This window comes from Borostomias antarcticus (genome assembly GCF_949987555.1).
Source record: "Borostomias antarcticus genome assembly, chromosome: 29".
Lineage (NCBI taxonomy): Eukaryota > Metazoa > Chordata > Actinopteri > Stomiiformes > Stomiidae > Borostomias > Borostomias antarcticus.
Genome location: NC_140262.1, coordinates 4703359 through 4730858, shown reverse-complemented (window position 1 = coordinate 4730858; position 27500 = coordinate 4703359). Strand labels below are relative to the sequence as shown.

General features: G+C 50.7%; 4 protein-coding genes across 4 annotated transcripts in view; 3 read left to right on the top strand and 1 right to left on the bottom strand.

Annotated features, from left to right (window-relative positions):
• heatr1 (HEAT repeat containing 1) overlaps nucleotides 1–433 on the top strand; it is a 26747-nt gene extending 26314 nt beyond the window's left edge. Inside the window, exon 45 of the mRNA XM_084459883.1 lies at nucleotides 1–433. This exon is cut by the window's left edge and continues 59 nt beyond it. Within this exon, the coding sequence (XP_084316009.1) occupies nucleotides 1–30 (30 nt within the window). The 3' untranslated portion in view covers nucleotides 31–433.
• Nucleotides 434–2043: 1610 nt separating this feature from the next.
• On the top strand, nucleotides 2044–7842 carry arg1 (arginase 1). The gene is made up of 8 exons (XM_084459941.1): nucleotides 2044–2291; nucleotides 2635–2707; nucleotides 4128–4302; nucleotides 4813–4972; nucleotides 5978–6072; nucleotides 6640–6744; nucleotides 7137–7273; nucleotides 7443–7842. Exons 1-8 carry the CDS (start codon nucleotides 2190–2192, stop codon nucleotides 7604–7606), a joined length of 1011 nt encoding a protein of 336 aa, XP_084316067.1. The 5' UTR covers nucleotides 2044–2189; the 3' UTR covers nucleotides 7607–7842.
• A 2076-nt stretch (nucleotides 7843–9918) lies between these two features.
• p4ha1a (prolyl 4-hydroxylase, alpha polypeptide I a) lies at nucleotides 9919–24336 on the bottom strand. The gene is made up of 15 exons (XM_084459934.1): nucleotides 24269–24336; nucleotides 20902–21016; nucleotides 20124–20220; nucleotides 19149–19300; nucleotides 18500–18637; nucleotides 17927–18178; nucleotides 17396–17619; nucleotides 16968–17144; nucleotides 15835–15905; nucleotides 12870–12969; nucleotides 11733–11786; nucleotides 11381–11446; nucleotides 10952–11020; nucleotides 10660–10756; nucleotides 9919–10054 (listed from the first exon to the last, which is right to left on the bottom strand). The coding sequence occupies exons 2-15, from the start codon at nucleotides 20993–20995 to the stop codon at nucleotides 9984–9986; spliced, it is 1662 nt and encodes a 553-aa protein (XP_084316060.1). The 5' UTR covers nucleotides 20996–21016; nucleotides 24269–24336; the 3' UTR covers nucleotides 9919–9983.
• An 811-nt stretch (nucleotides 24337–25147) lies between these two features.
• Nucleotides 25148–27500, top strand: part of myof (myoferlin) — a 29574-nt gene continuing 27221 nt past the window's right edge. The window contains exons 1-3 of the mRNA XM_084459882.1: nucleotides 25148–25284; nucleotides 25609–25664; nucleotides 26507–26598. Coding sequence (XP_084316008.1) covers nucleotides 25197–25284; nucleotides 25609–25664; nucleotides 26507–26598 — 236 coding nt within the window. The 5' untranslated portion in view covers nucleotides 25148–25196. The remainder of the gene's footprint in view (nucleotides 25285–25608; nucleotides 25665–26506; nucleotides 26599–27500) is intronic.

Genomic DNA, 27500 nt, shown 5'->3' with positions numbered 1-27500 from the left:
CTGGGAGAGCCTCTCCAGAGCTACTTCTGACCCTCCAGACAGCAACCTCCATTCATCCAGTCGCTTCGGGGCTTCCTCCAAACCCGGGTCCGATGTTCCCCCACGTAGACCGATGGCCCACCTTGTGTATGACGTGATGTTATGGGTCATACTCTTGGGGGAGCATCACCTAACCCTGTATGTTATTGTATAACATGTCGTCTCATGATCATCCATAACATCAGAGGGGCAAACGACCTCCTCTCCTCCATTGCACTCATTATTGTTACTATTCCTCAGATCACACATGTGATGACAGAGACAGGTTAACCTTTGGTTTTGTGTATTGATAATCAGAATGTATGGATGTGTCTAAATGTGTCTGGGACATTTAACCAGAGGAATTATGGGTAGCCAAAAATGTATATCACTAATTAATGATTAATAAGCAAGGGAGCAATGTTTGTGTCATTGCCTGTTTATATAGCTTTGATACGTTGTATGAAAATGATATATGATTTAAATTGATATGAAATAGAAGCTGTGAGGTTTTTGAAATAAAAAAAATAACAATGGAATCTGGATTTGCCTGAACTGTTAATGGATACTGTGGTTGGTATTAACTGGTTTCAGCGTCATGTATGAAGAAGAGCTTTATTCAAAGGCTAATTGCATTCAAATGTATCATCATTCATCATAACGAGGTAATTCTTTACTATTTTTGACCATGAATGTCACAGCCTCAATATCAGATAAGTTTGTATGGGAGAAAATGCGTTATGCAATTAACATAACCCGTATTCAAGGCAAGGCAAGTTTATTTATATAGCACATTTCAGCCACAGGGCAATTCAAGGTGCTTTACATGAGACATTAAAAGCATTAAAACAAAAAGCAAGACGTTATAGACATTTAAAACAAAAGGCAGGACACATTAAAAGCATTAAAACAAAAAGCAAGTCATTATAGACATTTAAACAAAAAGCAGGACAAATAGAATACAGGAATAAAAGTTACAGTGCAGTATACTGGTAAACATAGCTCCTCTTAGAAAGCAGTGGCAAAAAGAAAAGTCTTCAGGCTTGTTTTAAAAGAACCAAGAGTTGCAGCAGACCTGCAGTTTTCTGGAAGTTTGTTCCAGATATGTGGAGCATAAAAACTGAATGCTGCTTCTCCATGTTTTGTTTTAACTCTGGGGACAGAAAGCAGACCTGTGCCAGACGACCTGAGGGGTCTGGATGGTTCATAGCATATGAGCAGATCAGAAATATATTTTGGCCCTAGACCATTCAGTGCTTTATAAACCAACAGCAGTATTTTAAAGTCAATTCTTTGACAGACAGGAAGCCAGTGTAAGGACCTTAGTACTGGTGTGATATGCTCCACTTTCTTAGTCTTAGTGAGGACTCGAGCAGCAGCGTTCTGAATCAGCTGCAGCTGTCTGATCGATTTTTTAGAGAGACCTGTAAACACACCGTTACAGTAGTCGAGTCTACTGAAGATAAACGCATGGACAAGTTTTTCCAAATCCTTCTGGGACATAAATCCTTTGATCCTTGATATATTCTTCAGGTGATAGTAGGCTGACTTTGTAATTGTCTTAATGTGGCTGTTGAAATTCAGGTCTGAGTCCATGACTACACCAAGATTTCTGGCTTCGTTTGTGGTTTTTAGCATTACTGATTGAAGTTGAGCACTGACTTTTAATCGTTCTTCTTTGGCTCCAAAGACAATTACTTCAGTTTTATTTTTGTTTAGTTGGAGAAAGTTCTGGCACATCCAATCATTGATTTGTTGAATGCACTTACTCAGCGCTTGTATGGGATTATAGTCTCCTGGTGATATAGTGATATAAATGTGTGTGTCATCTGCATAGCTATGGTAACATATTTTGTTGTTTTCCATAATTTGAGTTAGTGGGAGCATGTAAATATTGAACAGAAGAGGCCCCAGGATGGAGCCTTGGGGAAGGGATGAGCGGCTCCATCCTGGAGCTACATCCGGCTCGTTGTAGGGGCGGTACAGAAACCACCTGTCCGGTTTAAAAGGAGCGCTTGACCGGCAGCTTTCACAAGGCTACTGTCCACCGGTGCGTGTCGCGCTCACGCTCCTTCCCGTGCGCGTCTGATGCCGTCGACACTTTGTTAACTCGGTAGCCCGAGCTGCTCGTCCCTTCGGTACAGTTTGTCCCGCGACAGGATAATATTATTATGGTCATCATGAGGAGCTCCAGGGGATTGCAGCTCGCTTTTAGCATTTACAAGCGTCATCACTCCGTAGGAATTGTCGGAGCGCCTTTTTTCAAAGGACAGGTGAGACCGAGACCGCTACTTTAAGGGCTACCGCAATTAAACTAATTCACATCATAAATAATAGACGTATTGATAATATCAGTAGACTAGCGCGTTACCATACTATCCTATATAAACAGTGCAGAATAAGTGGGCATACAACTATATAGAGGGATTCTATAACAGCAGATATGCGTAAATTGTTCATTTTCTACATCAGTGGTTTATAAGAAGTGAACCATACTGTGTCTGTGGATAAAGTGGGAAGCCTATACTCCTTATGATCCACATAACCTCCACTACACCAGGCTGCTGACCATAAGTAATAAAAACACATCTTTATTAATGTGTGTGTGTGCCGCAGCCCAGGGATGGAGTGGAGAGAGGACCGGACCTGATCCGCGGCGCCGGATTGGTGGAGAAGCTGAAAGCGCAAGGTGACGTTCGCGTTACGCATTTCTCAGGGTGAAGACCTGCCAGCCATGCCATTCCACATTGATAACATTTCTAAAGAGACATTCATTCAATATTTACAGCACAATTTTCCACGATGCCGGTGCTGTAGGCTTAAATATTAAATGAATGTCTCACTACGGAAATTTTAACACTGATGTTTTATGGAAACGAATTATCTAGATATTGGATCCCCCTGGATCTAGACAAATCATGACTAGTCTTTAATACGTGTCCTGTCAGATGTTGACATCAATAGGCTAATTTAACTTTTTTTAAATTTAATTTTAAGTTGAGCAGATCAGTTTGAAATATGGTGTCAGATGATGAATAATAAGAAGACGGATAATTAATAATTCCAAACGAAATAAACAGAAAATAAAACAGGTATTATGTCATTGTGGGGCTTGTGAGTTACAGAAAGATTATCTGTGCTGCTGAGTCATTCGAGATCGTTCTGTTACGGGTGTGTGTGGAGAGAGGGATCAGTGTGAATGTAGCCTGATAGATAAACATGAGTATTATCGGATCAGTGTGTGTGTGTGTGTGTGTGTGTGTGTGTGTGTGTGTGTGTGTGTGAGGTCACAGTCACCCTACGCACTTTGTTTTATTCATGAGGACACAGGATCTGATAGGCCCAGCTGATCTGACCTTGTGCCACTCCCCCCTCCGTGTGTGTGTGTGTGTGTGTGTGTGTGGATACATGTGTCTTCGTGTGTGTGTGTGTGTGTGTGGATACATGTGTCTTTGTGTGTGTGTGTGTGTGTGTGTATGGATACATGTGTCTTTGTGTGTGTGTGTGTGTGTGTGTGTGTGGATACATGTGTCTTTGTGTGTGTGTGTGTGTGTGTGTGTATGGATACATGTGTCTTTGTGTGTGTGTGTGTGTGTGTGTGTGTGTGTGTGTGTGTGTGTGTGTGTGTGTGTGTGTGTATGGATACATGTGTCTTTGTGTGTGTGTGTGTGTGTGTGTGTGCCTCCTGTATTTGCTTCACAGTCATGCCCTTGCCAACCCCAATCAGTAAAGGAACTCTAGAGCAAGTCAATACTTAGCCTGCCTGGTTGAGGTAACAGGGAGAGAAGGCATTCGTCCATTGTTCATTCACAGAGGAAATGTTTATTTTACATATTGGTTTAGATTGCAAAATGTAGGTATTTCAGCATAGTTAAACTACAACAATCTAGACTAACACCTGGAGCTTACTCATGCACTACTCTTCAGCAGACATTACAAAACCTGTAGGCCTAGACAGTCATGATGATTAGATATACATTCTACAATATTATATTGAACATGATATTTCAATCTGTAACATTCAATAATTTACAACCTGCAGTCTGTAATCAAACCCCTAAATATCGTTTATGGTTTCCCAGTCAACATCTCCATTCTTTCCTCCGCAGGATGTGATGTCAAGGACTATGGCAACCTGACGTTCGAAGAGCTGCCCAGCGACGAGCCAATCGGGCGGACGAAGAGGCCGAGAGCCGTGGGTGGAGCTAACAGGCGCCTGGCGGACGCCGTACAGACGGTGAAGATGGAGGGGCGTACCTCGGTGATGCTGGGTGGCGACCACAGGTGAGTGACATGGCAACGTTACAGTATCAAGGGTCTGGGGTTAGATTATGCAGCCAAAATCGTTCAACCAATTATGTCAGTGATGCAGCCTAATTATATTAATTGAGGGGGTAAAATTTTTGGAATCCTGATCATGTGGGTTGTTGGTAGTTCCTAGTTCCTGTTTATTTGTTTGAGTGGGAGATCTTTCACTTCCATAATGAGGTTCTGTGTCTAATGTACTGTAGACTGAGATCAAGATCCCATCTGTGGATGGACGGATGGATGGATGGATGGATGGATAGATAGATAGATAGATAGATAGATAGATAGATAGATAGACAGACAGACAGACAGACAGACAGACAGACAGACAGACAGACAGACAGACAGACAGACAGACAGATAGATAGATAGATAGATAGATAGATGGATTTGTTCTTTCGGAAATTCATCATGTGCCATACAGCACATATCACATATCAACATATCACCTAAATGCTCTACTTATTAGAGGTTTTGTGCCTCTAGTTTGGCGATAGGTTCCATCCACGGTCATGCAGCGGTCCAGAAGAACCTGAGCGTGGTGTGGGTCGACGCCCACGCCGACATCAACACGCCACTCAGCTCCCCCACAGGCAATATCCACGGACAGCCAGTGTCCTACCTCATCCGCGAGCTGCATTCCAAGGTGAAGTGCTTAGTCTGTGTTCCTGTCTCTGTCTGTCTGTCTGTCTGTCTGTCTGTCTGTCTGTCTGTCTGTCTAGTCTCTGTCTGTGTTTCTGTCTCTGTCTGCCTGTGTTCTGTCTCTGTCTCTGTCTGTCTGTCTGCCTGCCTGCCTGCCTGCCTGCCTGTCTGTCTGTCTGTCTGTCTGTCTGTCTGTCTGTCTGTCTGTCTGTCTGTCTGTCTAATCTCTGTCTTTCTATCTCAAAAAATTCAAATTTTCATTGAAATGTATGAATTTATTATCAACAGACTGAGGGTACTTTTTTTGTGACCTCAGCTCTCTCTGTCTCTCTCTCATAGTGTTGCGTATGTGATTGTACAGTATTTTACCTAGAACAGCTTTGCCTTAACTGTAACATTACTCATGGATAGACTGTATTACCACAGAGCAAATGAGCAGAATAGAGGAAATGGGTCAGAGTTGGAGATGAATAGGAAACATGCCGTCCTTTTCTCAGAAACCTGATTAGTCAAGTGTTCTGGAAAGAGTGTTGGAATATGGTGAACAGGAAAGGTGTTGGATAAAACGTGAGATATGGCCTGGCCATGTCAACTGTCAGATTCAGATTACCCAAAATAAATAGAGGTATCCTGGAATCGGGCAGCTGACCTTTACCCTCTGACCCCACCCTCCTCTAGGCCGGAGTCTACTGTACTCTGATACACACACACACCCCTACATGCGCACACACACACACACAAAAGCAGTCAATGCATTGAGTGTTTACTGTAGATGAAGATGTGATGTTCCACGAAATGTAGGAAATTATAAAGAATTGGTTTTGTGGACACAGATTAAGAGCTATTTCTAGAATAAACAGCATCAAAAGTCTTAAATTTAGATCCACCACTGAAATTAGTTTCTAGTCTGGGACTAGTCTTAAATTTAAATGTAACTTGTATCTGTCTGGATTTTCGCTCATTCGTATCATTGTGTATCTTTAATGATGTGTGTGTGTGTGTGATCTAGATGCCAGTGATGGAGGGATTCTCCTGGCTCAAGCCCTGTATATCAGCCAAAGATATCGTCTACATCGGTCTGAGAGACGTGGATCCTCAAGAGCAGTATGTACAATACACCCCCCCCCCCCCCCCCCAGACACACACACACACACACACGGGCACTTTCTTCTCAAAGCACTTCATCACCACGGAGGTGAGAGCCGTTGGGCGCTAGTCACTGAGGCAGGCTGGTCTCGGGTTCTTCGGTACGGGGATGTTGGAAGACTTCGTGAAGCATGTGGGGACAATGGACTGGGCCAGGGTTCAGATGGCAGTTGGTCGGCGCACACGCCTTGAAGACCTGCCCTGCCATACCATCTGGTCCTGTGGCTTTCCTGGTGTTCATCTGTTTAAAACACCCTTCTGATGTCGTGTTGAGAGAGAACGAGTGCTCTCTCTTCTCCTCCGCTCTCCTCCGCCTCAGGTGCGATGGCCGTCCGACTGTTGTTGGTCTCAAAGCGAGCGTAGAAAGTGTTGAGGGTGTTCGAGAGCAGCATCTACTCTACCTCTCCTGAGGAGGATGGAGATCCCTTCTAGTCAGTTATGGTCTTTAGTTCCTGCCACACGCTGAGATCACCTGATTTGAATTTGAATTCCATCTTCTCACTATTATAATCTCTCTCATTCCAGCTACATCCTGAAGTACCTGGACATCAAGGTGTTCTCTATGACGGAGGTGGATCGCCTCGGCATCGCCAGAGTCATGGAGGAGACCTGTGACTACATCTTCTCCAAGTAGGTCACCCCTGACCCTCCCCATGCTGTTGGTAGTGGTGATTAGTGAACCTACCCTTAGTAGTTGAGTGATATTGTACCAGTACAGGCTAGTACAGGCTTGTGGTCCTAGGCCACTTCCTATATCCTGACATCGATGTCCCTTACACTCTTTTGTCCTTCGTCTGCCATTTGCAGGTTTGGGCATGTTTGTAGGACCCTGTCCTATTACCGCTTGCGGTTATATTTTAAATTTAATTGGTATAAAGGAATACAGCGTATTTTTTCGCCCCTATTCCCAAATGGTACCGAGTCCAGACCTTTGTCCAGTGCTGGCACAGCGTGGTGTGGAGAGGGTCTGGCTATGCGAGACGACACAAACACTGACCACTCGTTTTCTTTAATGTGTCCAGAGTGAAGAAACCCGTTCACCTGAGCTATGACATCGATGCGCTGGACCCCTCGGTGTCACCGGCCACAGGGACCCCCGTGGTGGGGGGCCTCTCCTACAGGGAGGGGGTCTACATCACCGAGCACATCTGTCAGACAGGTCGGGGAGACGCGCACATAATGGACACACACACACACGCACGCACGCACACACACACACACACTCACACACACACACACTCTCACACACTCTCACACACACTCTCACACGCACACACACCGTACGATGCCGTGCTAAGCATTCACCACCCATCTCTCTCGTCCGGCAGGTCTGCTGTCGGCCGTAGACATGGTGGAGGTGAACCCCGCGCTAGGGAGGACGGAGGAGGAGGTCAGCTCGACGGTCAACGCCGCGGTCGACCTGCTCCTGGGCTGTTTCGGACGCCGCCGCGAGGGGAACCACCCGGCAGACTACAGCCTGCCTGGGCCTTGACCGGCGGAAGGACAGGCCTGCCGACTGACCGCCTGGACAGATTGACTGACTGCCTGGACAGATCGTCAAGATTGAACGTCTGACTTGTTGTTTGGCTGGCTTGGTGACTGTTCTGTACCTTTAAAGAGTCACAACTCTTTCTCTGGAATCCAACTTTATCAATGCGATTACTTTTTATACGTTATTTCATACTCAAAAATGACATGTAAGAGATTAAAATACTTTTTTGCAGAAACCCATAAATGGGTTCAACCACTTGTAATTGTTTTTCCGACTGTGCACATCGTCCACAAGCTATTCTCACAAATACAGTAGAGAGAACACTACTCGCTTGTCTTCAGTTCACATAAAATTTTATTTCTGTAGAAAACATTCAGTGATCTCAAACATACAGAACGTGGTCTTCCACAAACTTCATTAGAACCGAATAAAAAGAAGGACTGTGTCTTGGGTGATAAACGGTAACATTTCCCCATTTTCCCCTCAGATCAGAGTAGGCCTGGGCTGTGATAGGGGGATGGAGTGATTGAATGAAGGAGTGTAGAGGCTGGATGGAGAGAGAGAGACCCTCGGTGATCATCCTACTGATCCCGAGAGTCCTCTGTCATCCCACCGTTGGGGGGGACGAACCCTCCCGATAATCACATCCATTGATTCGTTGATCGGGAGTGAGCTTGGCGTCACACAGTGCTTGTGGGTAGTTCAGGTACCCTTGCATAGAAGAGTGTTCTTGTCTCGTGTATTTGACCTGGGTGGGAGTGGAGAGAGAGAGAGAGGGTGGTGGTGGGGTTGGGGGGTGGGGGGGGGGTGGCATAGACCTTTGGTTTTAAATGTCAATGTTTATCTGTGCAGTAGAGAAGTGAATGACCTCGGGGGCTGAAATAGACTCCTGGCACTGACAGACACTATGGGTAGGAAGGGGAGGGGCTTTAGGAGAGGGGAGGGGCGGTAGGAGAGGGGATGTGGGGCGGTAGGAGAGGGGATGTGGGGCGGTATTGGTAGAGAGCAGGGGGAGGGGCGGGGGAGAGGACGAGGGAGGGTGACTGCGGAGCGAGGGACAACGGTAGAGGGAGGGAGGGATGATGGGTAGACGGTGAGTGAGAGGGAAAGGGTTGGGGAGGGGAGAGGAGAGGGGAGGAGAAAGTCTGACGCACGACGGAAGAGTGACGAGAGAGAAAGACCCCCCAGCACATACGGCTGGTTCCTGGAATTGACCAATCCCGTGACTCGTGGTTCTTGCTGTACGCGGCGAGCGTTCCATTGAGATTTGAGTCGAAACTCGTGAATAATCTGATTGTCGTAGTGCAACTAGTGAGCGTCCATCAGGGAGTGAGGGGTGGGGGGGGGGCAGGGCCACCATCTGGTTTCTAGATCTATCTGGTCTGTCCTGTCCCTACGTGAACTGAACCATAACTGGGCGGGGTTCGGGGAGGGGTGTTGATATAGTGTTGATCTGATTCTGACTCCCTGGGAGGTGGGGGGGGAGTGGGGGGGGGGGGTTTGAGACAGAGGAGTGGAGTCGTGAGTAAACAGGTGTTCGAGGGAGAGGGGGAGTGGTGTGTGTGTGTGGGGGGGGGGGGGGGCAGTTAAGAGAAACACAGCAGCTGTGCAAAACAAAGATATTGATATGGGCTGATCTGATTCGGACTCATCAGGAGATGGGGTTGGGCCTATGAGAGAGAGAGGGGACGAGGGAAAAAACGGTGTGTTCACGGTGCCGTGTCGCAGTTTGGCGGGGGGGGGGGGTTGAGACTGAGAGGGGTGGAGTTGTGAGTAAACAAGTGTTCGAAGGAGAGTTGGGGGGGCGGTTAAGAGAAGGACAGCAGCTGTGCAAATTAAAAACGCGTCGGTAATCTCACTTGACGGGGCCAAAGGCGGGGCCCCGTCCTCAGCTCAAATTGGGGAGTGGAATAAAAGTACATGGAGCGCGGTTCTCACGGTTAAGACAGCTGCAGTCGGAAGAGTGTGCAAAACCCGTCGCAAGGCACAGACCGGGACCCACGGGGGTCTCACGTGTACACGCACACACACACGCACACACGCACGCACACACACGCAGAAGCACGAACAAGCAGCTTGCACACACAAACGCACACGCTTCAGATAAAAATAAATGTGTCAGATCACATGAGCAGCCAGAGTCTCGGCGGACCACTGAGTTTGGATCGGCGGATGAACGGAAGCGAGGGGGGGGGGAGAGAGAGAGAGAGAGAGAGAGCAATAAGAGGTGGAGAGGAAGAAGAGAGGATGGAGAGTGAGGATGGAAGGAGTGCGGAGGGAGAGGAGGGGTGTTTGTGACCCCCCCCGCCCCCCCCAGGTGTCCAGAGATCTCAGGGTCCGGAGGGTCCGAGGAAGAGCGGTGCCCTTCGGTCCTGGATCAGTCCGTCTCGTCCAGGCTGCAGCGCCGTCGGAACTCCTGACCTCTCTCATGGATCCACTTATTAGACACTGAGAGAGAGAGAGAGAGAGAGAGAGAGAGAGAGAGAGAGAGAGAGGGAGAGAGAGAAGGAGAGAGAGAGAAGAGAGAGAGAAGGAGAGAGAGAAGAGAGAGAGAAGGAGAGAGAGAAGGAGAGAGAGGGAGAGAGAAGGAGAGAGAGAGGGAGAGGGAGAGAGAGAGAGCGGGAGAAGGAGAGGGAGAGAGAAAGAGAGAGAAGGAGAGAGAGGGGGAGAGAGAGAGAGAGGGAGAGAGAGGAGAGAGAGGAGAGAGAGAGGGAGAGAGAGAAGGAGAGGGAGAGAGACAGACAGACAGACAGAGAGAGAGAGAGAGGAAGAGGAGGATGAGAAGGAGTGAGAGAGAGGACTGTAAGTGGTCACTATCGAGCAGGCGAGGTTAGAAGCCACAGACCCCTTTACTGTCCTTATAATCCTCTCAAACTCTAGTAAAATAAATGTATTATTCGGAGGAGAGACCACAGAGCTTATAACTCAATACGTCACTACCTGACGTAACCTGAGAGATAAATAACAAGCTCTGTGACCAGACCTGCTGCCCTGGTCATCTGATACACAGGACTGGCAGAGCGGCCGGCCGACCGACGGGCAGAGAAACTCACCCCACTTGTTGCCCACCAGCACCGGGCAGGCTGCATGTCTAGTCCTGTAGTCTCCCTCTCCACTGGGAAACAGGTTGTACCAGAACACTGCTGTGCCCTGCAACACACACACACGCACACACACACACACACGCACACACGCACACGCGCACACACACACACACACACAGGTTACACACACAGGAGATTCCAGATTTGACTTCACAAGAGCGCTTCAATCATCAGTCACTCCTAAGCCAGTGACAAATGAGGTGATTTTGCTTTTTGTTAGGTAGGTTCAAAGTGCCGTTACCTTTTTGGGATACACTGCAGCCCCTACATCCGTAAAGACGGTGGCGCCCCCTGAGGCCACGTCACTCATCTGCAACACAAGAAGAAGAACAGGCTCAAACCATCACAGTGGCTCTGCTGGAGAGACTAGAGATGAACAGAGAGCAGACGGAACAGAACGGACGTCTGGGAGACGGTGATGCGAGGGAGAACTCAAGGTCAAGGTCAAGGTTATTTACAAAGCACGTTTGAAATCAACCGAAGTTGCCCCAAAGTGCTGTACAATATATAAAATAAACTAAAAACACTGAATAAAGTGCACATAATCACAGAACAATAAAAGGACAGGACACAAAACAGGACATGGGATGTAGGCTATCAGGCCTCAAAAGCCAGTGAGAAGGAGAGAAGGAGAGAGAGAGGAGAGAGAGAGAGAGAGAGAGAGACTCACGTATATCAGCCAGGTGGCGATGCGGTTCCCGGTCCCCAGCTCCTTAAAGGCGTCTGGTTCATCTTTCTAACAGAACACACGCACGTAGGAAGGGTGAGCGTCGTTTGAAATCACCTCAGACACAGATGAACTGCACATGTGATCCATCCTCTCAGTCATCTGACATAATGGTGTGTGTGAGTGGCAGACATGATTCTAATTGTTCCCAGTCATCCGCTAACATACATAGCTCGTGTTTCCAGGACAGGAATAGATGGAGAGAGAGAGAGAAGAGAGAGAGAGAGAGACAGAGAAAAGAGAGAGAGAGAAAGAAGAGAGAGAGAAAAGAGAGGCAGAGAGAGTCCTTGTTTACCCGTCCAAAGTCATAGTGAGGTTCGTACTGCCCTCCGACGCCGTAGTTTGCCACCTGAGGACAGAGGCACAAACACATTAACACACACACAATATTAACACACACAACATTAACACACACACAACATTAACACACACACAACATTAACACACACACACAACATTAACACACACACAACATTAACACACACACACAACATTAACACACACACAACATTAACACACACACACACATTAACACACACCAACTGTGAGCCCTTCTCTGGATATAGCATTCACTGAACGAGTCGGCCAATATCGTGGGGGGTTGAGACATTTTCCTGTATCCTACTGACATTATGAAAAATGATTTTTCTTAAATCACACAGCAACAGGATTTATATTGTTCAATAATTTTATTTAATGAGGGATTGAACTGAAATTGAATGGGCAATATCTGTATAAATTAGTATGAAATTTACATGAGTATTTTTTTTTCTTTGAAGAGCTCATTCTCTCTTCTGTCAGTCAAGAGACGGTAGACGCTTGATCCTTAGGGAGGAAGTCCTGTAGCGCACGCGCGGGCGACACAGCTACCATGGAAACCAAACAACGGTGTAGCTGTATTGAAGTCCGAGTGGAAACAGTCAAATTTGGAGCGTCATGTTATAATGAAACAGGTCGTGACTCGTGAGTAAATCTGATTGTCAGAAAACCGGGAGAGGGCGCTGAAAATCTGAAATGAGTCTCCCGCGAAAATCTTGAGGGTTGGCAAGTATGTGCTAAATATGACAGGTGGAGTCAGGTCTTTAGATTCTTGTTTGGGCATGCCGCGTTGACAGCTGTGTATTTTATAGCCTACATTTCTGTAGACTGTAGGCGTGCAGTCCTCTGACTTGCCAACACACCTGACATAACCCTAACCTAAACCATTATTCTAAACCATTATTCTAACGAAAAGTTGCGAGGGTGCGGATGGCTGGTATTCATTCAGAGAAGTGACATCTGCGCTCAACCCTGTAGTTGCATGTCCTTAAATGAGGCTAGCGGGGAGTTTAACTATGCTAATTCGGGTGTACGGCCACGCGCATTCAATTTCCGAAACCATGGGATGCATCATTAAGAGAAGGCTTAATATTATAACATTAAAGTCTGTTACCTGCAGCTCCTCGGCCGTCTTCATGTCCAGTCCAGTGATGTCTTCGATCCTCTGGTTGATCGTGTCCACCACAGGGTGTTCGTAGGCCGCCAGCCAGGCACTGAGAGGACAGGACAGGACGGGGTGGTGGGGAGAGAGGACGGGGTGGTGGGGAGAGAAGAGGGGGTGGTGGGGAGAGAGGAGGGGGTGGGGAGAGAGGACGGACGGGGTGGTGGGGAGAGAGGAGGGGGTGGGGAGAGAGGACGGTCGGGGTGGTGGGGGGAGAGGACGGTCGGGATGGTGGGGAGAGAGGACGGTCAGGGTGGTGGGGAGAGAGGAGGGGGTGGTGGGGAGAGAGGACGGTCGGGGTGGTGGGGAGAGAGGACGGTCGGGGTGGTGGAGAGAGGACGGTCGGGGTGGTGGGGAGAGAGGATGGTCGGGGTGGTGGGGAGAGAGGACGGGGTGGTGGGGAGAGAGGACGGGGTGGTGGGGAGAGAGAGGACGGTCGGGGTGGTGGGGAGAGAGGACGGTCGGGGTGGTGGGGAGAGAGGACGGGGTGGTGGGGAGAGAGGACGGGGTGGTGGGGAGAGAGGACGGGGTGGTGGGGAGAGAGGACGGTCAGGGTGGGGAGAGAGGACGGTCAGGGTGGTGGGGGGGGGACGGTCAGGGTGGTGGGGAGAGAGGACGGGGTGGTGGGGAGAGAGGACGGGGTGGTGGGGAGAGAGGACGGTCGGGGTGGTGGGGAGAGAGGACGGTCGGGGTGGTGGGGAGAGAGGACGGGGTGGTGGGGAGAGAGGACAGGGTGGTGGGGAGAGAGGACGGGGTGGTGGGGAGAGAGGAGGGGGTGGTGGGGAGAGAGGAGGGTCGGGGTGGTGGGGAGAGAGGACGGTCGGGGTGGTGGGGAGAGAGGACGGTCGGGGTGGTGGGGAGAGAGGACGGTCGGGGTGGTGGGGAGAGAGGACGGTCGGGGTGGTGGGGAGAGAGGACGGTCAGGGTGGTGGGGAGAGAGGACGGGGTGGTGGGGAGAGAGAGGACGGTCGGGGTGGTGGGGAGAGAGGACGGTCGGGGTGGTGGGGAGAGAGGACAGGGTGGTGGGGAGAGAGGATGGGGTGGTGGGGAGAGAGGACCGGGTGGTGGGGAGAGAGGACGGACGGGGTGGTGGGGAGAGAGGACGGTCGGGGTGGTGGGGAGAGAGGACGGTCAGGGTGGTGGGGAGAGAGGACGGTCGGGGTGGTGGGGAGAGAGGACGGGGTGGTGGGGAGAGAGGACGGGGTGGTGGGGAGAGAGGACGGTCGGGTTGGTGGGGAGAGAGGACGGGGTGGTGGGGAGAGAGGACGGGGTGGTGGGGAGAGAGGAGGGGGTGGTGGGGAGAGAGGACGGTCGGGGTGGTGGGGAGAGAGGAGGGGGTGGTGGGGAGAGAGGACGGTCGGGGTGGTAGGGAGAGGGGTCGGGGTGGTGTGGAGAGAGGACGGTCGGGGTGGTGGGGAGAGAGGACGGACGGGGTGGTGGGGAGAGAGGACGGACGGGGTGGTGGGGAGAGAGGACGGTCAGGGTGAATCGTCATTTTATTCCGTGCGTGATTCAACGGCGGTTAATGGTTAGGAGTCTGGAGAGGATTCGTTAGTGGCAAGCAGAGGAGAGGGGCCGGAACAGAGCAGGACGACCACGATCCACTAGGGGGCAGTGTTGAGCTATCTGAGATCCACTAGGGGGCAGTATTAGTTGAGATCCACTAGGGGGCAGTGTTTAGCCAGCTACCGTTGTTTTTTTGTCCCCCTCAGGCTGTCAAAACCACACCAGCCTGGCTGTCAGAGACAGAGAGGAACGGATGAAACCGCAGCCTAACCCAGACTGTGGAGAAGGTGAGAGGATGAGGGAGGGTGAGAGGAGAGGTATCCCACAAGGGGGGGGGCAGCCCTCCACAGTTAGGGTGGACACAGGGGGGGACCAGGGGAAGTGCCTGGAGGGGAAGGAAGGAGGGGCCGGGGTCACGGGAGTAAATGGGTTCGCCAGGAGCGTGACCTGGTGGATATTTTAACCTTTTTGACCTCTTACCTCTTGGAGACCCTGTAAGGGGCGGTGGTGAGTTTCCCTGTCTGAGGGTCATGCACGGTGGCCCGCCTTAGCTAGCTCCCCGACACAGAGCAAGAGAGAGGGTGAGGGAGAGAGAGAGAGAGAGAGAGAGAGAGAGAGAGAGACAGAGCAAGAGAGAGGGTGAGGGAGAGGGAGAGGGAGAGAGAGAGAGAGAGAGAGAGAGAGACTATTGATCACTAGCTGATAACGAGATATGTGTAGTAGTTTGAGAGCTAGGCTGGGGGAGGACGAAGGGGGGGGGGGGGGGGGTGCAGCATGCGACCCATGCCGGCTACACCGCTACAGAACCGGGCCTCTCTCTGCCCGTCAGCCAATCACAGGCAGCTATCGTGAACTCCCAGGACGGTCAGATGAGAACAGACTCCCCCCCTCGTGCCTGCTGTGCTCCTCATCCTCCATCTTGGTTTAGGTCACAGCGGTGGCTCGACACCGTGACAAGAGTGCTGGCCCAGAGGAGCTGCAGTGGACCACGCACTGGAGGTACAGTGTGACGTCATTTACACAACACAGGACTTTTATTTTTTAACGCCGGCTTCACGAGGACAGGTCTTTTCTCGTCCTACGTGAAAAAGTCTGTTTGGCCAATGATGAGGAACTTAGTTCGGGAGACTCCAAACGAAGCCCTCAGATCTGGTTGAGATCGCTTGATGTGATCTCATCGTCATCGTCATCGCAGTTTGCGATTATGTCTTACAACACCCCTCTCAAGGTGTTCCAGTGCGTATGCAGGTACCCCTCAGTTGGGCTACAGCGGTCTTGTCGAGGTGTGTGCCCAAGCAGAGGGGAGGCGGGGTCAGGGCTGGTGGTGGGGGGGGGGGCAGAACTTTGGGCCGGACAGGACCCAGAGCCCCCCCCCCCGTCCCCCCCGTCCCTGCCAGTGATGGGATCTTACCTCTTGCTGATGCGGTAGTGGGCCGTCTCCAGCACGCCAGTGATGGGGTTGGAGATGGTGGCGCGGCGCAGCTGTGGAGCCAAGCGCCCAAAACACGACACGGGTTACAGGACACTCGCCTCCCTCCCTCGCCGAACGCGCCGGCCGGGACAGCGCACGCCGCGCTAGGCCGCGATGCCCTTTTCAACAGCACTTGACGCTTCGCAGCGCGACTCGACGCTACACCGGTTGGCCGTGTGGGGCACCGTACCCCTTCCAAAACGGCTGTGTCCCCCGATTTGTCTCGTCATATACCCTCTGCTTATCTTCGTGCTGTATGCAGGGTTTTTCCTGGCCTTACCTTTGGGGGGTGATGCGCACACAATTTTGGGGGGAAACCTCTGTTTTATGCCGACTAGCCTACCAGCATGTATAGACCTGTATTCTTTGCTGTCGTTCTGAGTGAGCTCACTTTTCACAATGGCGTGAAATCTCCCGACATGACAAAAAAATTCATATGAAACCAAAAAAGTTTAAGACACTGATAACCTGTCGATTAATGATCTCGATTACTAGTGGTCCAAACCATGGACAATGCAAGAAAGAGGGATGGGCTGCACTTGAAACAAGCTGTCAAACACATTTGGAGAGGATCTGAATTGCTATTTTTATTCTCAATTTTTTAGCATTTTGGCACTGGTGATTTTCCTTTGGCTCTGGCTAAAATCTCTTTGGCCAAAAATGTCTCTATACAGGAAAAACCCTGGTGTGTCCCTCCCAGGCTTCCCTACCAGCCCTTTAGAGTGGCTGCTGTCCAGCCACCCTGCGTGGGACCAGCAGGGCTTCCCAGCTACACTGTCCTCATGCAGGGATGGCCGACCTTAGTGACCTTAGTACTCACGATGATTGGGCATGCATGTTCACATCAATACTGTAAAATAAAACCACTACACGCCACCAAAAAAACACCTCATTCAATCAATGGCAGACAGAGGATGACAGCACCTGCAGCTAAGCAGTCGGACCCGACAGCACGCCCCAGGTATCTGTACAGTATTTGCAAATAGTATTTGAAAGAGGTCTGGTGCTGAATGCCTCCATCCACAGCTGATTGAATGTGAGGGACAGTTCTCCTAGGAGGAGAGTGGACTCACGCGTGGTTTGGCCAGCTCTTTGATCTTCTCGATCTCTTTGTCCGACAGGATTTCGTGGTAACGCACAATATGGGGGCGGTCCCACTCGTCTTCCTGCTTCACCGGACCAATCACGTAGAGGGGGTGGCGATTGTTGTTATAGTAGCGACAGAACAAGTGTTTCTGCCTGCGTGGGGTCTGAGAGAGAGAGAGAGAGAGAGAGAGAGAGAGAGAGAATGGTACACAATGTAAACAGAATTCTAAACAAAACATTTGTGTCACGGATCTGAATTTGCTTGTGTGTGTGTGTGTGTGTGTGTGTGTGTGTGTGTGTGTGTGTGTGTGTGTGTGCTCTCAGCCTCACCAGGCAGCTGTCCAATGGAGATGGTGTGTGTGTGTATTTGTGTGTGTATATGTGTGCGTGTGTGTGTCTGACCGGCGCCCCTCACCATCTTGAGGCCCTCCCCGCGACACAGCTGCTCGTACTTCCTCCTCTCGGGCAGGTAGTCGGTCTGCTGCCCCGCCTCCCTCTTCTCCTTCGTCGTCTTCTTCACCGCCTCCTTCTCTGCCCCCGCCTCCTTCTCTCCCCCCGCCTCCTTCTCTGCCTTCCTCTGCTTGGCCAGCTGGTACTCGAAGTACTTCAGGTTCCCGTTGGCCCGCTGGTGACCCGCGTCTGTGGGGGGTGAAAGGTCAACGGACCGCACTTATATAGCGCTTCTATCCAAAGCGCTTTACAATGAAGGCCTCTCATTCACACACACACACACACACACACACACACACACACACACACACACACACACACCAATGGCGGCAGCTGCATGCAAGGTGCTAGCCTGCTCATTGGGAGCAATTTGGGGTTCGGTGTCTCGCCGGAGGACTCTTCGACATGCGGACGGGAGGAGGCGGGATTCGAACCGCCGACCCTACGGTTGTCGGACGGCCCCGCTCTACAGCCGGTGTGACGACCGCTCGCTCACCCAGTAGTAGCAGCCTCTTGGTCAGCTCCAGGGCTCTCTCCAGCTCCCCCTGCTGGTAGATGGAGTAGCTGAGGTAGTCCAAGATGGTGACCGCCTCCACGGGGCTCGCCTCGCCCTCGTCCAGCTGGCGGAGCGCCTGGGACATCCACAGCTCCGTGTGGTAGTAGTCGGCGTCCGAGTAGGCGATCTTGCCCATCTCGTAGCAGTCCTCCGCCGTCAGGGTGCTCACGGAGGCGTCGTCCGGGGAGACGCCTGGAGGGGAAGAAGAGGTAGGAATGTTTACGAGCTGGGCACGCTCCTGCACACGTGCAGTGGGCGGCGCATGGTCGCGTGCGCGCGTGGGGGGGAAGGACAAAGGGACGGGTTGAGCGCAGTGTGTGTGTGTGTGTGTGTGTGTGTGTGTGTGTGTGTGTGTGTGTGTGAGTGTGTGTGTGCTCACCGGGCAGCTCCCCGGTGGAGAAGACGTGTGTGTGTGTGTGTGTGTGTGTGTGTGTGTGTGTGTGTGTGTGTGTGTGCTCACCAGGCAGCTCCCCGGTGGAGAAGACGTGTGTGTGTGTGTGTGTGTGTGCTCACCAGGCAGCTCCCCGGTGGAGAAGATGTGTGTGTCCAGCTGGTAGGTGTCCTGCAGCCTCATCAGGGCCTTGGCGGCGCCGGTCTGGTCGTCATCGTTGGGGAAGTGCTGCCTCTGGATGGTCAGGTTGGAGATGAAGCCTGCGGAGGGAGGAGGAGATATAAGTTACAGGAAGGAGAGAAGGAGGAGGAGGAGGAGGAGGAGAGAGAGAGGTGTGTTAGCTACAGCCTGGAATGGGGGGGGGGGGGGGGGAGGTATAGTTACAGGGAGGAGAGGTACAGTATGAAGAGGAGAGTCAGTAACACACACAAGTTCTGGCCTCTCATTTCTCAATTGAGAAATTAGAGGGGCGGGGCATATCTACTGTACGGGGGGGAACACCTGATCGCGAAAGTCGTTACTGATTGGTGTCGCAGGGAAACCAATGAATTGCCAGGATTTTCGCATGAAGTGTCCCAGACCCATAGAGATCTGCAGCGTGCAGCGACGGAGTTAGCGTAGCTTACGTTAGCGTATCAGAGAAGGAACTCTCACGGGTCTGGCGTCGAGACTACTAACAACGCCACAGAGCATGACTTCAGGATGGTGTGTGTGTGTGTGTGTGTGTGTGTGCGCATGTGTGTGTGCGTGCGTGCGTGTGTATTTCCTGACCGTCAGACACGTCGGTGAGGACCAGGCTCTCCAGCTCGGCCCACTCCGTGTTCAGCCTCTTCATCAGCTTGAACGCGTTCACCGGGTGGCCTAGGAAGCCCTCGGGGTCCTGCATGGCCTTGGCGGTCAGGACATCCAGTTTCTCAGCCCACCTGGACACACACACACACACACACACACAAAACAAAGAAACACAGCCTCAATCACTCGGTGACCCAGGTACATTTTCATTCATGCCCCATGTGACACGCCCTGTTCTGTTGACTGAATGGACGCGTCTCTTTTCATCTAAGCGCAGCAGCCAGACGCAGAGAAGCAGGTCTAGCTAGCTGGGGCCATTGTGGACAGGGACACAGGGGTGACACCGTATCCGCTGGCCTGGCACAGGTAGGGCAGGTGGGGGCAGGTGGGGGCAGGTGGGGCAGGTGTGGCTGAGAAGCGCGGGTACGTTCTTTCTCTTTGATACCAGAGCCTGAGCTGGAACAACCGTTTATATGTGAGAGAGAAGGAGAGAGGGAGAGAGGGAGAGGAAGAGAAGGAGGGAAAGGGAGAGGTAGCTGGTTGATGAAAGCATCAGGCCGTGTGTAGAGAGAGAGAGAGAGAGAGAGAGAGCGAGAGAGAGAGAGAGAGAGAGAGAGAGAGAGAGAGAGAGAAAGAGAGGGGGCAGGAGCCAATGAGAGAGCAAGTGACAGAGAGAGAGAAGGAGAGAGAGAGAGAGAGAGAGAGAGAGAGAGAGAGAGAGAAGGCATGAGGCAACGAGAGAGAGGGAGAGTGAGTAAGGAGAAGGCAGGAGACAATGAGAGAGACAGAGAGAGAGACAGAGAGAGAGAGAGAGAGAGAGAGGGACAGAGAGAGAGAGAGAGGAGAGAGAGAGACAGAGAGAGAGAGAGAGAGAGAAAGACAGAGAGAGAGAGAGGGAGGGAGACAGAGACAGAGAGAGAGAGACTTGGTTTGCGTATCAGGCGGAGCTCCTACTTTTTGACCTGTTCCAGCTTGCTCTCCTCCGCGTGGATGTAGTCCTTCAGAGATGTGACCAGATCCTTCTCTGTGAACAGCAGGTCTGTCATCTGGCCTGAGGAACACACACACACACACATACACACACACACACACACACACACACACAAAACAGTCAGAGACACAACGTAATCAGTGCTAATCTTTAGAGCACATAGGAGCACACATTTGGTGTGCATGGTAGCAATGAACACTTTGGCCCTACTATTGATTTCAACGACTGGGACAAATGTGTTTCCTGCAGGGAATTGATTACCGGTCAAGTTAAGTGACCGTCGGTGGCCAGGATATGGTTGGAAAGGGCAGGGAGAGAGAGAGAGAGAGAGAGGAGAGAGAGAGAGAGAGAGAGAGAGAAAGAGAGAGAAAGAGAGAGAAAGAGAGTGACAGGGAGTGAGAGAGAGAGAGAGAGACAGGGAGTGAGAGAGAGAGTGAGAGAGAGAGACAGGGAGAGAGCGGGAGGCAGAGTGAGAGAGAGAGAGAGGGAGAGACAGGGAGAGAGAGAGATAGAGAGACGGAGAGAGAGAGACGGAGAGAGAGAGAGAGACAGGGAGCGAGAGAGAGAGAGACAGGGAGAGAGAGAGAGAGATGGAGAGAGAGACAGGGAGCGAGAGAGAGACAGGGAGAGAGAGAGAGACAGGGAGAGAGCGGGAGGCAGAGTGAGAGAGAGAGAGAGAGAGAGAGAGAGAGAGAGAGAGTGAGAAAGAGAGAGAGGGATGACTGACGGGGTAGTAGTTACCGATGGAGGTGAAGAAGTCATTGTGAGCGGAGGATGAGTACAGCAGAGCGCTCAGCAGCACACACCAGCAGCACACACTCCTGGGCTCCATCATCTCCCTGTCAGCCTGCTGGCTCTGCATCAGTGTGTGTGTGTGTGTGTGTGTGTGTGTGTGGGGGGGGGGGGGGATATGGAGTTAGTCATCCTGGAATGTCAGCCAGGCCTTCACGCTGACTCATCCCTTCTTGGGAATGAAGACGGATGAAGAGATGAGGGAGAGGAAGATGGAGAGGAAGAGGAGGGTGGGTGACCGCGACGGGGTTTCCTTCCTCGAAAGGTAAACACTGACAAAACTGACCAATCAAAACGGACTGCGTCACCAAGGCCTTTAAGAGGAGCACGGCGTTCTGCGCCTCTTAATGGCTACCGGGCACGAAGCGTGAAATCACATCGTCTTCACCGTCGCTACCGTCACGCTGGACTGGCGGAAGGCTGGTGGCGGCCTGGTACCATGGCGTGCATCTGAGGCCCGGCCTGTTCTTAGTGAATGGATCTGCAGTGTCCCGCTGCGCCCACGCGCTCTCAATACCCACGCTGGCAGCGCGCCGAAGCCACACCCCCTGCTGTGCGCCCACCTGCCTCAGCTGAACCAGGCCTTTCACTACTGCCCCTTCAACGCTGCTCTGAACACACTCCATAAACACTTACTACCCCGCCACGGTTTGATACTACCCCGCCACAGTTTGATAATACCCCGCTGCAGTTTGATACTACCCCACCACGGTTTGATACTACCCCGCCACAGTTTGATACTACCCCGCCACAGTTTGATACTACCCCGCCACAGTTTGATACCACCCCACCAGTTTGATACTACCCCGCTGCAGTTTGATACTACCCCGCCACAGTTTGATACTACCCCGCCAGTTTGATACTACCCCACCACAGTTTGATACTACCCCACCACAGTTTGATACTACCCCACCACAGATTCATACTACCCCACCACAGTCTGAAACTACCCCCCCACGGTTTGATACTACCCCACCAGTCTGATACTACCCCACCAGTCTGATACTACCCCACCACAGTCTGATACTACCCCGCCACAGTTTGATACCACCCCGCTACAGTCTGATACCACCCCGCTACAGTCTGATACTACCCCACCACAGTTTGATACTACCCCACCACAGTCTGATACTACCCCACCACAGTTTGATACTACCCCACCACAGTTTGATACTACCCCACCACAGTTTGATACTACCCCGCCACAGTTTGATACTACCCCACCAGTTTGATACTACCCCGCCACGGTCTGATACTACCCCACCACAGTTTGATACTACCCCACCACAGTTTGATACTACCCCGCCACAGTTTGATACTACCCCACCATTTGATACTACCCCGCAAGAATACTACAATTCATTGCTTCCTGCTACAGCTTGATAAAACAGGACGAGGGCGTTTGAAAGTCGGTGCGCAGGCCTCACCTAACCTGGGAGGAAGTTGTTTAGGCTAGCCGTTCTAACTGAGCCGTTCTAATTGGTCCAGAGTGCTGTGAGAACTGGGAGCAGCGGTTTGATGACACGGGTTTTAGCAGAGCTAAAGAGTGGAAGGCCGGCGTTTTCCGTGGAGGTTATGCACCTGTTATTATGACAAGATAACCGTACTGTCGTGAGTTACTGGTGTCTGAGGCTTACAGGGCTTCCTGAGGAGCATCTGCAAGGAGGAAGTGGAGGGTGGGGGTGGAGGGTGGGGGTTGGGTGGGGAGCTGCTTCAGCAACACACCACCTCACAAAGCAACACATAGGACAACAACTGTTCACACACTGGGGGACACAAATATTTACGATGGGCTGTTAAGTCAGAGTGGAGAGCACAGGTTCACACACACACACACACACACACGCGCACACACACACACACACACACACACACACACACACACACACACACACACACACACACGCACAGTTGGGGAAACCCCTTCCATGTAAAGACAGAAATGTAATGGTTGCTTTTATGTTAGGCTGGATTTGATTTGGTCTCGAGGCTAACAGGAGGTTAATCCCCAACACGGAGCAGATTGTAGTGACACAGAATGGGACGCCTACGGGTGTGATGCTGGCAGGGGCACTAGCAGGGGGCACTAGCAGGGGCAGTAGCAGGGGCACTAGCAGAGGCATTAGCAGGGGCACGAGCAGGGGGCACTAGCAGGGGCACTAGCAGGGGCACTAGCAGGGGCACGAGCAGGGGGCACTAGCAGGGGCACTAGCAGGGGCACTAGCAGGGGTACTAGCAGGGGCACTAGCAGGGGCACTAGCAGGGGCACTAGCACTAGCAGGGGCACTAGCAGGGGGCACTAGCAGGGGCAGGGGCACTAGCAGGGGGCACTAGCAGGGGCACTAGCACTAGCAGGGGCACTAGCAGGGGGCACTAGCAGGGGCACTAGCACTAGCAGGGGCACTAGCAGGGGCAGGGGCACTAGCAGGGGCACTAGCACTAGCAGGGGCCCTAGCAGGGGGCACTAGCAGGGGCACTAGCAGGGGGCACTAGCAGGGGCACTAGCACTAGCAGGGGCACTAGCAGGGGCACTAGCAGGGGCAGGGGCACTAGCAGGGCCACTAGCAGGGGCCCTAGCCCGGCCTAGAAAAGGACCCCAACTCTCCCGGTGGGTTTTCCAGAACTGCAGCCATGTTGGCAGCCCCAACGGGTTGAAGAAAACGAGTCCTGACATAACCCCGCTTTCAAGGAATGTGTCGGTCCCAAAGTTTAGACATAGGTTCAGTTCCAGGCGAGACTGCCACGTCTGTGCCCCTCCCCCATCGCAGAAGGGAGCACCCCTTCTCTCCATCCGAGCGCTTCCTATTCCAGACGGAAATCACTGCGATGCTGCTGAACTCGTGAATGAAACTTGCGCAGATAAAATAAGCAAGAGTTTCAGTTACGTGGCCGTTACGTGACATTAACGTTTCTAATTCAGTTCAGGCAACTGCAACATTGTTGAAACTAACAAAGACGCACTTGGCAATATTATGCTATGCAGTCCTTTGATGATAGTTTACAGCTGCGGCAGCAAACTTTCTCAGCCCTTTGAGACAGTTTCTGGTTTTATAATCAACAAGTCACATTAAATGTTGGTAATCAAAGTATAGCAAACACGTAGCAACATTGCAAGATCTAATCCTCGACATGCATGTGATATGCTCAACATAACGATGTAGAATTAAAGCTCAGTGGAGATATATGATCTGTACCCGTGGATAAATCAGCAAGGAAATTTCGAGATATTCACAGAAAGCGAAAGGCGATCTTCAGATAGAGCAGGATTGAACCCATGCAGTCAGTTTATCAGACAAAAACAACATGTTCACGGTACCTTTTACTATTTCAGCACTGCTTTCCGTAGGGGACTGAAATCCCGGTGTCGATTGAACCGCTGTTTTCTGCAAATCACTGGAATGTGTATTTAGGACCAAACAGAGCTCTGCGCGGGACGCATTCCATTCCGGAACGTTGCACCCTCTCACGTGTCCTCAATATCTCGCGTGTGCCCTTTTGAGGTCGCCTACTGCTGGGCATAGATTAGAGACGTGAATAAAAATTGGTATCCTCTTAGATGTGTCACGTTTCCTCTTACTCAGAGTTTACTCTGTTCAACCAGGTTCGTGAAAGAGAGTCAAGGTGGTGACGTGAGGGTACAATATTCTGCAATGGAATGTATTCCTGCGTTTCCCTTTTTTTGGTTTTGCAGGCGGTTGTCGCCACCTGGCGGCAGAAAGAGGGAAGTGAATGGAAAAACTGGGCCTGAACAATGAAACTGGAACGCGGCCTCAACTCATGGGTGTTATAATTTTACCAACCGCTAGATGGAGACAGAGTACAACGTTTTAGTGATCAAGGTAGCACGCTTTGTCAGTAGGTAACAGACTCAATAATAAGGTAAACTATTGTCTGGGAAGGTGTTACATTTCCGAAATTGACCTAGGTCCTACATTTCATTATCAGTTCGTTCATCAAATGCAGACCTTAGGTCTTTATTCTCTATCATCATTTCACTAGTCAACTTTATAAAGTGCTGATATGCAATGTCAACGTCCCTTGTCTCCCTCCTCGACAAATCTGTTCAGATGATGGCAGCACTCGCCTGCAGGTCCGATAGGCCAGTTCTTCACCACACCCGCCCTAATTCCCCCAAATGACATAGAGAGCTGTTTCTGCCTCGACTCCCCTCTCGGCTCTGGGATGAGGGTGAGGATGCTGCTGCTGCTCGGATAAATAACTGATTGTCTTTTGTCTTTATCATCATGTTGCGTGTTGTGGTCGAATCCGCCAAAGGTTTACCTAAGAAGACGCTTTCTGTTCCTGATCCTGTCGTCTCTGTGATTTTTAAAGGTAAGAGAGAGAGAGAGAGAGAGAGAGAGAGAGAGAGAGAAGAGAGAGACAGTAGTTAACTTCTATTGTGGCTGCCACAGGTAGTTCTATTGAGTAGATGCTCTGTTGTTGGGGTACAAATCTGATTGTTTTTTCAAATTCTTTGTCATTGTTTTGTGATACACAGATGTGATGTCGATCTTCTAAATAGTTGCCTATTATGGTTTTCAAGTGACCATAGGCTAGTCGTCTCTTGAGGCTAAATGGTATAGGCTAGGGCTTATGTTGTTTATATTAACATTTGCAAACTGTACAAATTATTGTTTAATCAACCGTTATTTGCAGATGAAAAAAAGAAAACCAAATCAATAGACAGCGAAGTGAACCCGGTCTGGAATGAGGTAACACACGCGCACACGCACCAAGGTTATAATAGTTTTGCTTTTTTCATTAGTTTTTATTTTTATATCGTTTTAACTTTTTGCGTTCAAATTCAGTTTAGTTTCAATTCGTTTTTAAAGCAGGTTTGCTACTTTAGTTAAGTTTTTTGGGGAAAATGCTTAGTTTTAGTTTTTATTAGTTTCAGTAGCCTACCAGTTTTATTTTTTTTCTTCTTCTGCGCTAGCCTCGTGAAACTATCCCGATCTCGCGAGCTCACACACACACACACACACACCCTGACACACACACACACACACACACACCCTGACACACACACACACACACGCACACACACACACACACACACACACACACACACACACACACACACACACACACACACACACACACACACACACACACACATCTCCCCAAACAGACTGATGGTAGCAGAGAGCCTTGAATAATGCTTCAAGTCTCTACATGAATCCTGTGTTCATTTCACATAGTTTATCAAAGGTGTGCAAGTCTCTCTCTGACAGCAGGTATTCAGAGCTAAATATCAACACTGGGCTAATATTGCTCTGTAGCTTCCTCCCATTGATGATCAAGACCATCTCAACACACTATCAATCCCCCCCTTAGTATAACTTAAGTATTTCACCTCTGTTTTAATCAACATTTTCCCTCTTTTGTTATTGTGTTATTTTATATTTAGCGATACTTGCTCTATGCAACATGTTTTACCTGTTCCCCATCTGTGTTTATTATGCATGACCAGCATGTTGTGTTGTGATCTGTGTTAAATACTCTATACGCAAAGTGTACTGTTGAGTTGGTGATTGTCCATATATGATTTCAGGTGCTTGAGTTTGACCTGAAAGGCTCTGCTCTCGACTCGTCCTCCTACATCGACGTGATCGTCAAAGACTACGAGACTATTGGCCAAAACAAGTAAGTCGACCATTATAATTCATCCATGATAGAACCAGAACTGAGAAACAGAGGGATTTCCACTCAACCCACTACAGGAAGGCATAGCCTGCTCCACCTAACTGAAACACTGTGTCTGTGGGTATGTGTGTGTGCGTGTGTGTGTGTGTGTGTGTGTGTGAGAGAGAGAGAGATGGACTGAGATTAGAGGAAGGAAGGGTGTCTTAAAACAACGCTTAATCTTAATCTGTTATAAGCGGTAACATGAAGGTTGTCATTACAGAGTGCCTCTCACTACCCAGCAAGGTACCCCAACGCCCAATAGTGAGCAGCACAGATGATAGCCGCCTATAACCATATTATAACCGTTATAAGCTGATACCTGTCCAGAAATACCTCATCCCCTGCAATCTTATGGGAAAAGTATCTTGGCCCAACCCTGTGTTTCTACTACTGTTTCACCACCGTCTCCTACCCACCCCGTCCTGCCCCGCCCTGCCCCGCCACGCTCAGACTTGTATGAGCTGAGTGGGAGACGGGCTTCATCCTAGCCGGGCCTTCCTGTTTGAATGGGGCTCTGTTTGTTCTCCTAGGAGATGACTATGGCACTGTGTCGTAACAGAACGAAAACACAGGGAAGAATGAGAGTCAGAGGAGGAAGTCACGGCTGGTATTTGATTATTTGGTCCCGTCCCCCTCAGCGCCATGCTGTTGGTGCTACTGTGTATTTACCGTTGAACCTACACTCAGAGTTAAGGGAGCATTGTACTTGCGCTGTACTTAGATTCAAGGTTAAGATTAAGTAATTTGTATTTTAGGGGGCTTTTTAACAACTGGACGGGGACTTCAGCTGGAAATTAGCCGTGTCGGCTAAAGCTGCCCCATTTACTGTATTGCACAGTTAATTAATGGGGACTGTCCAC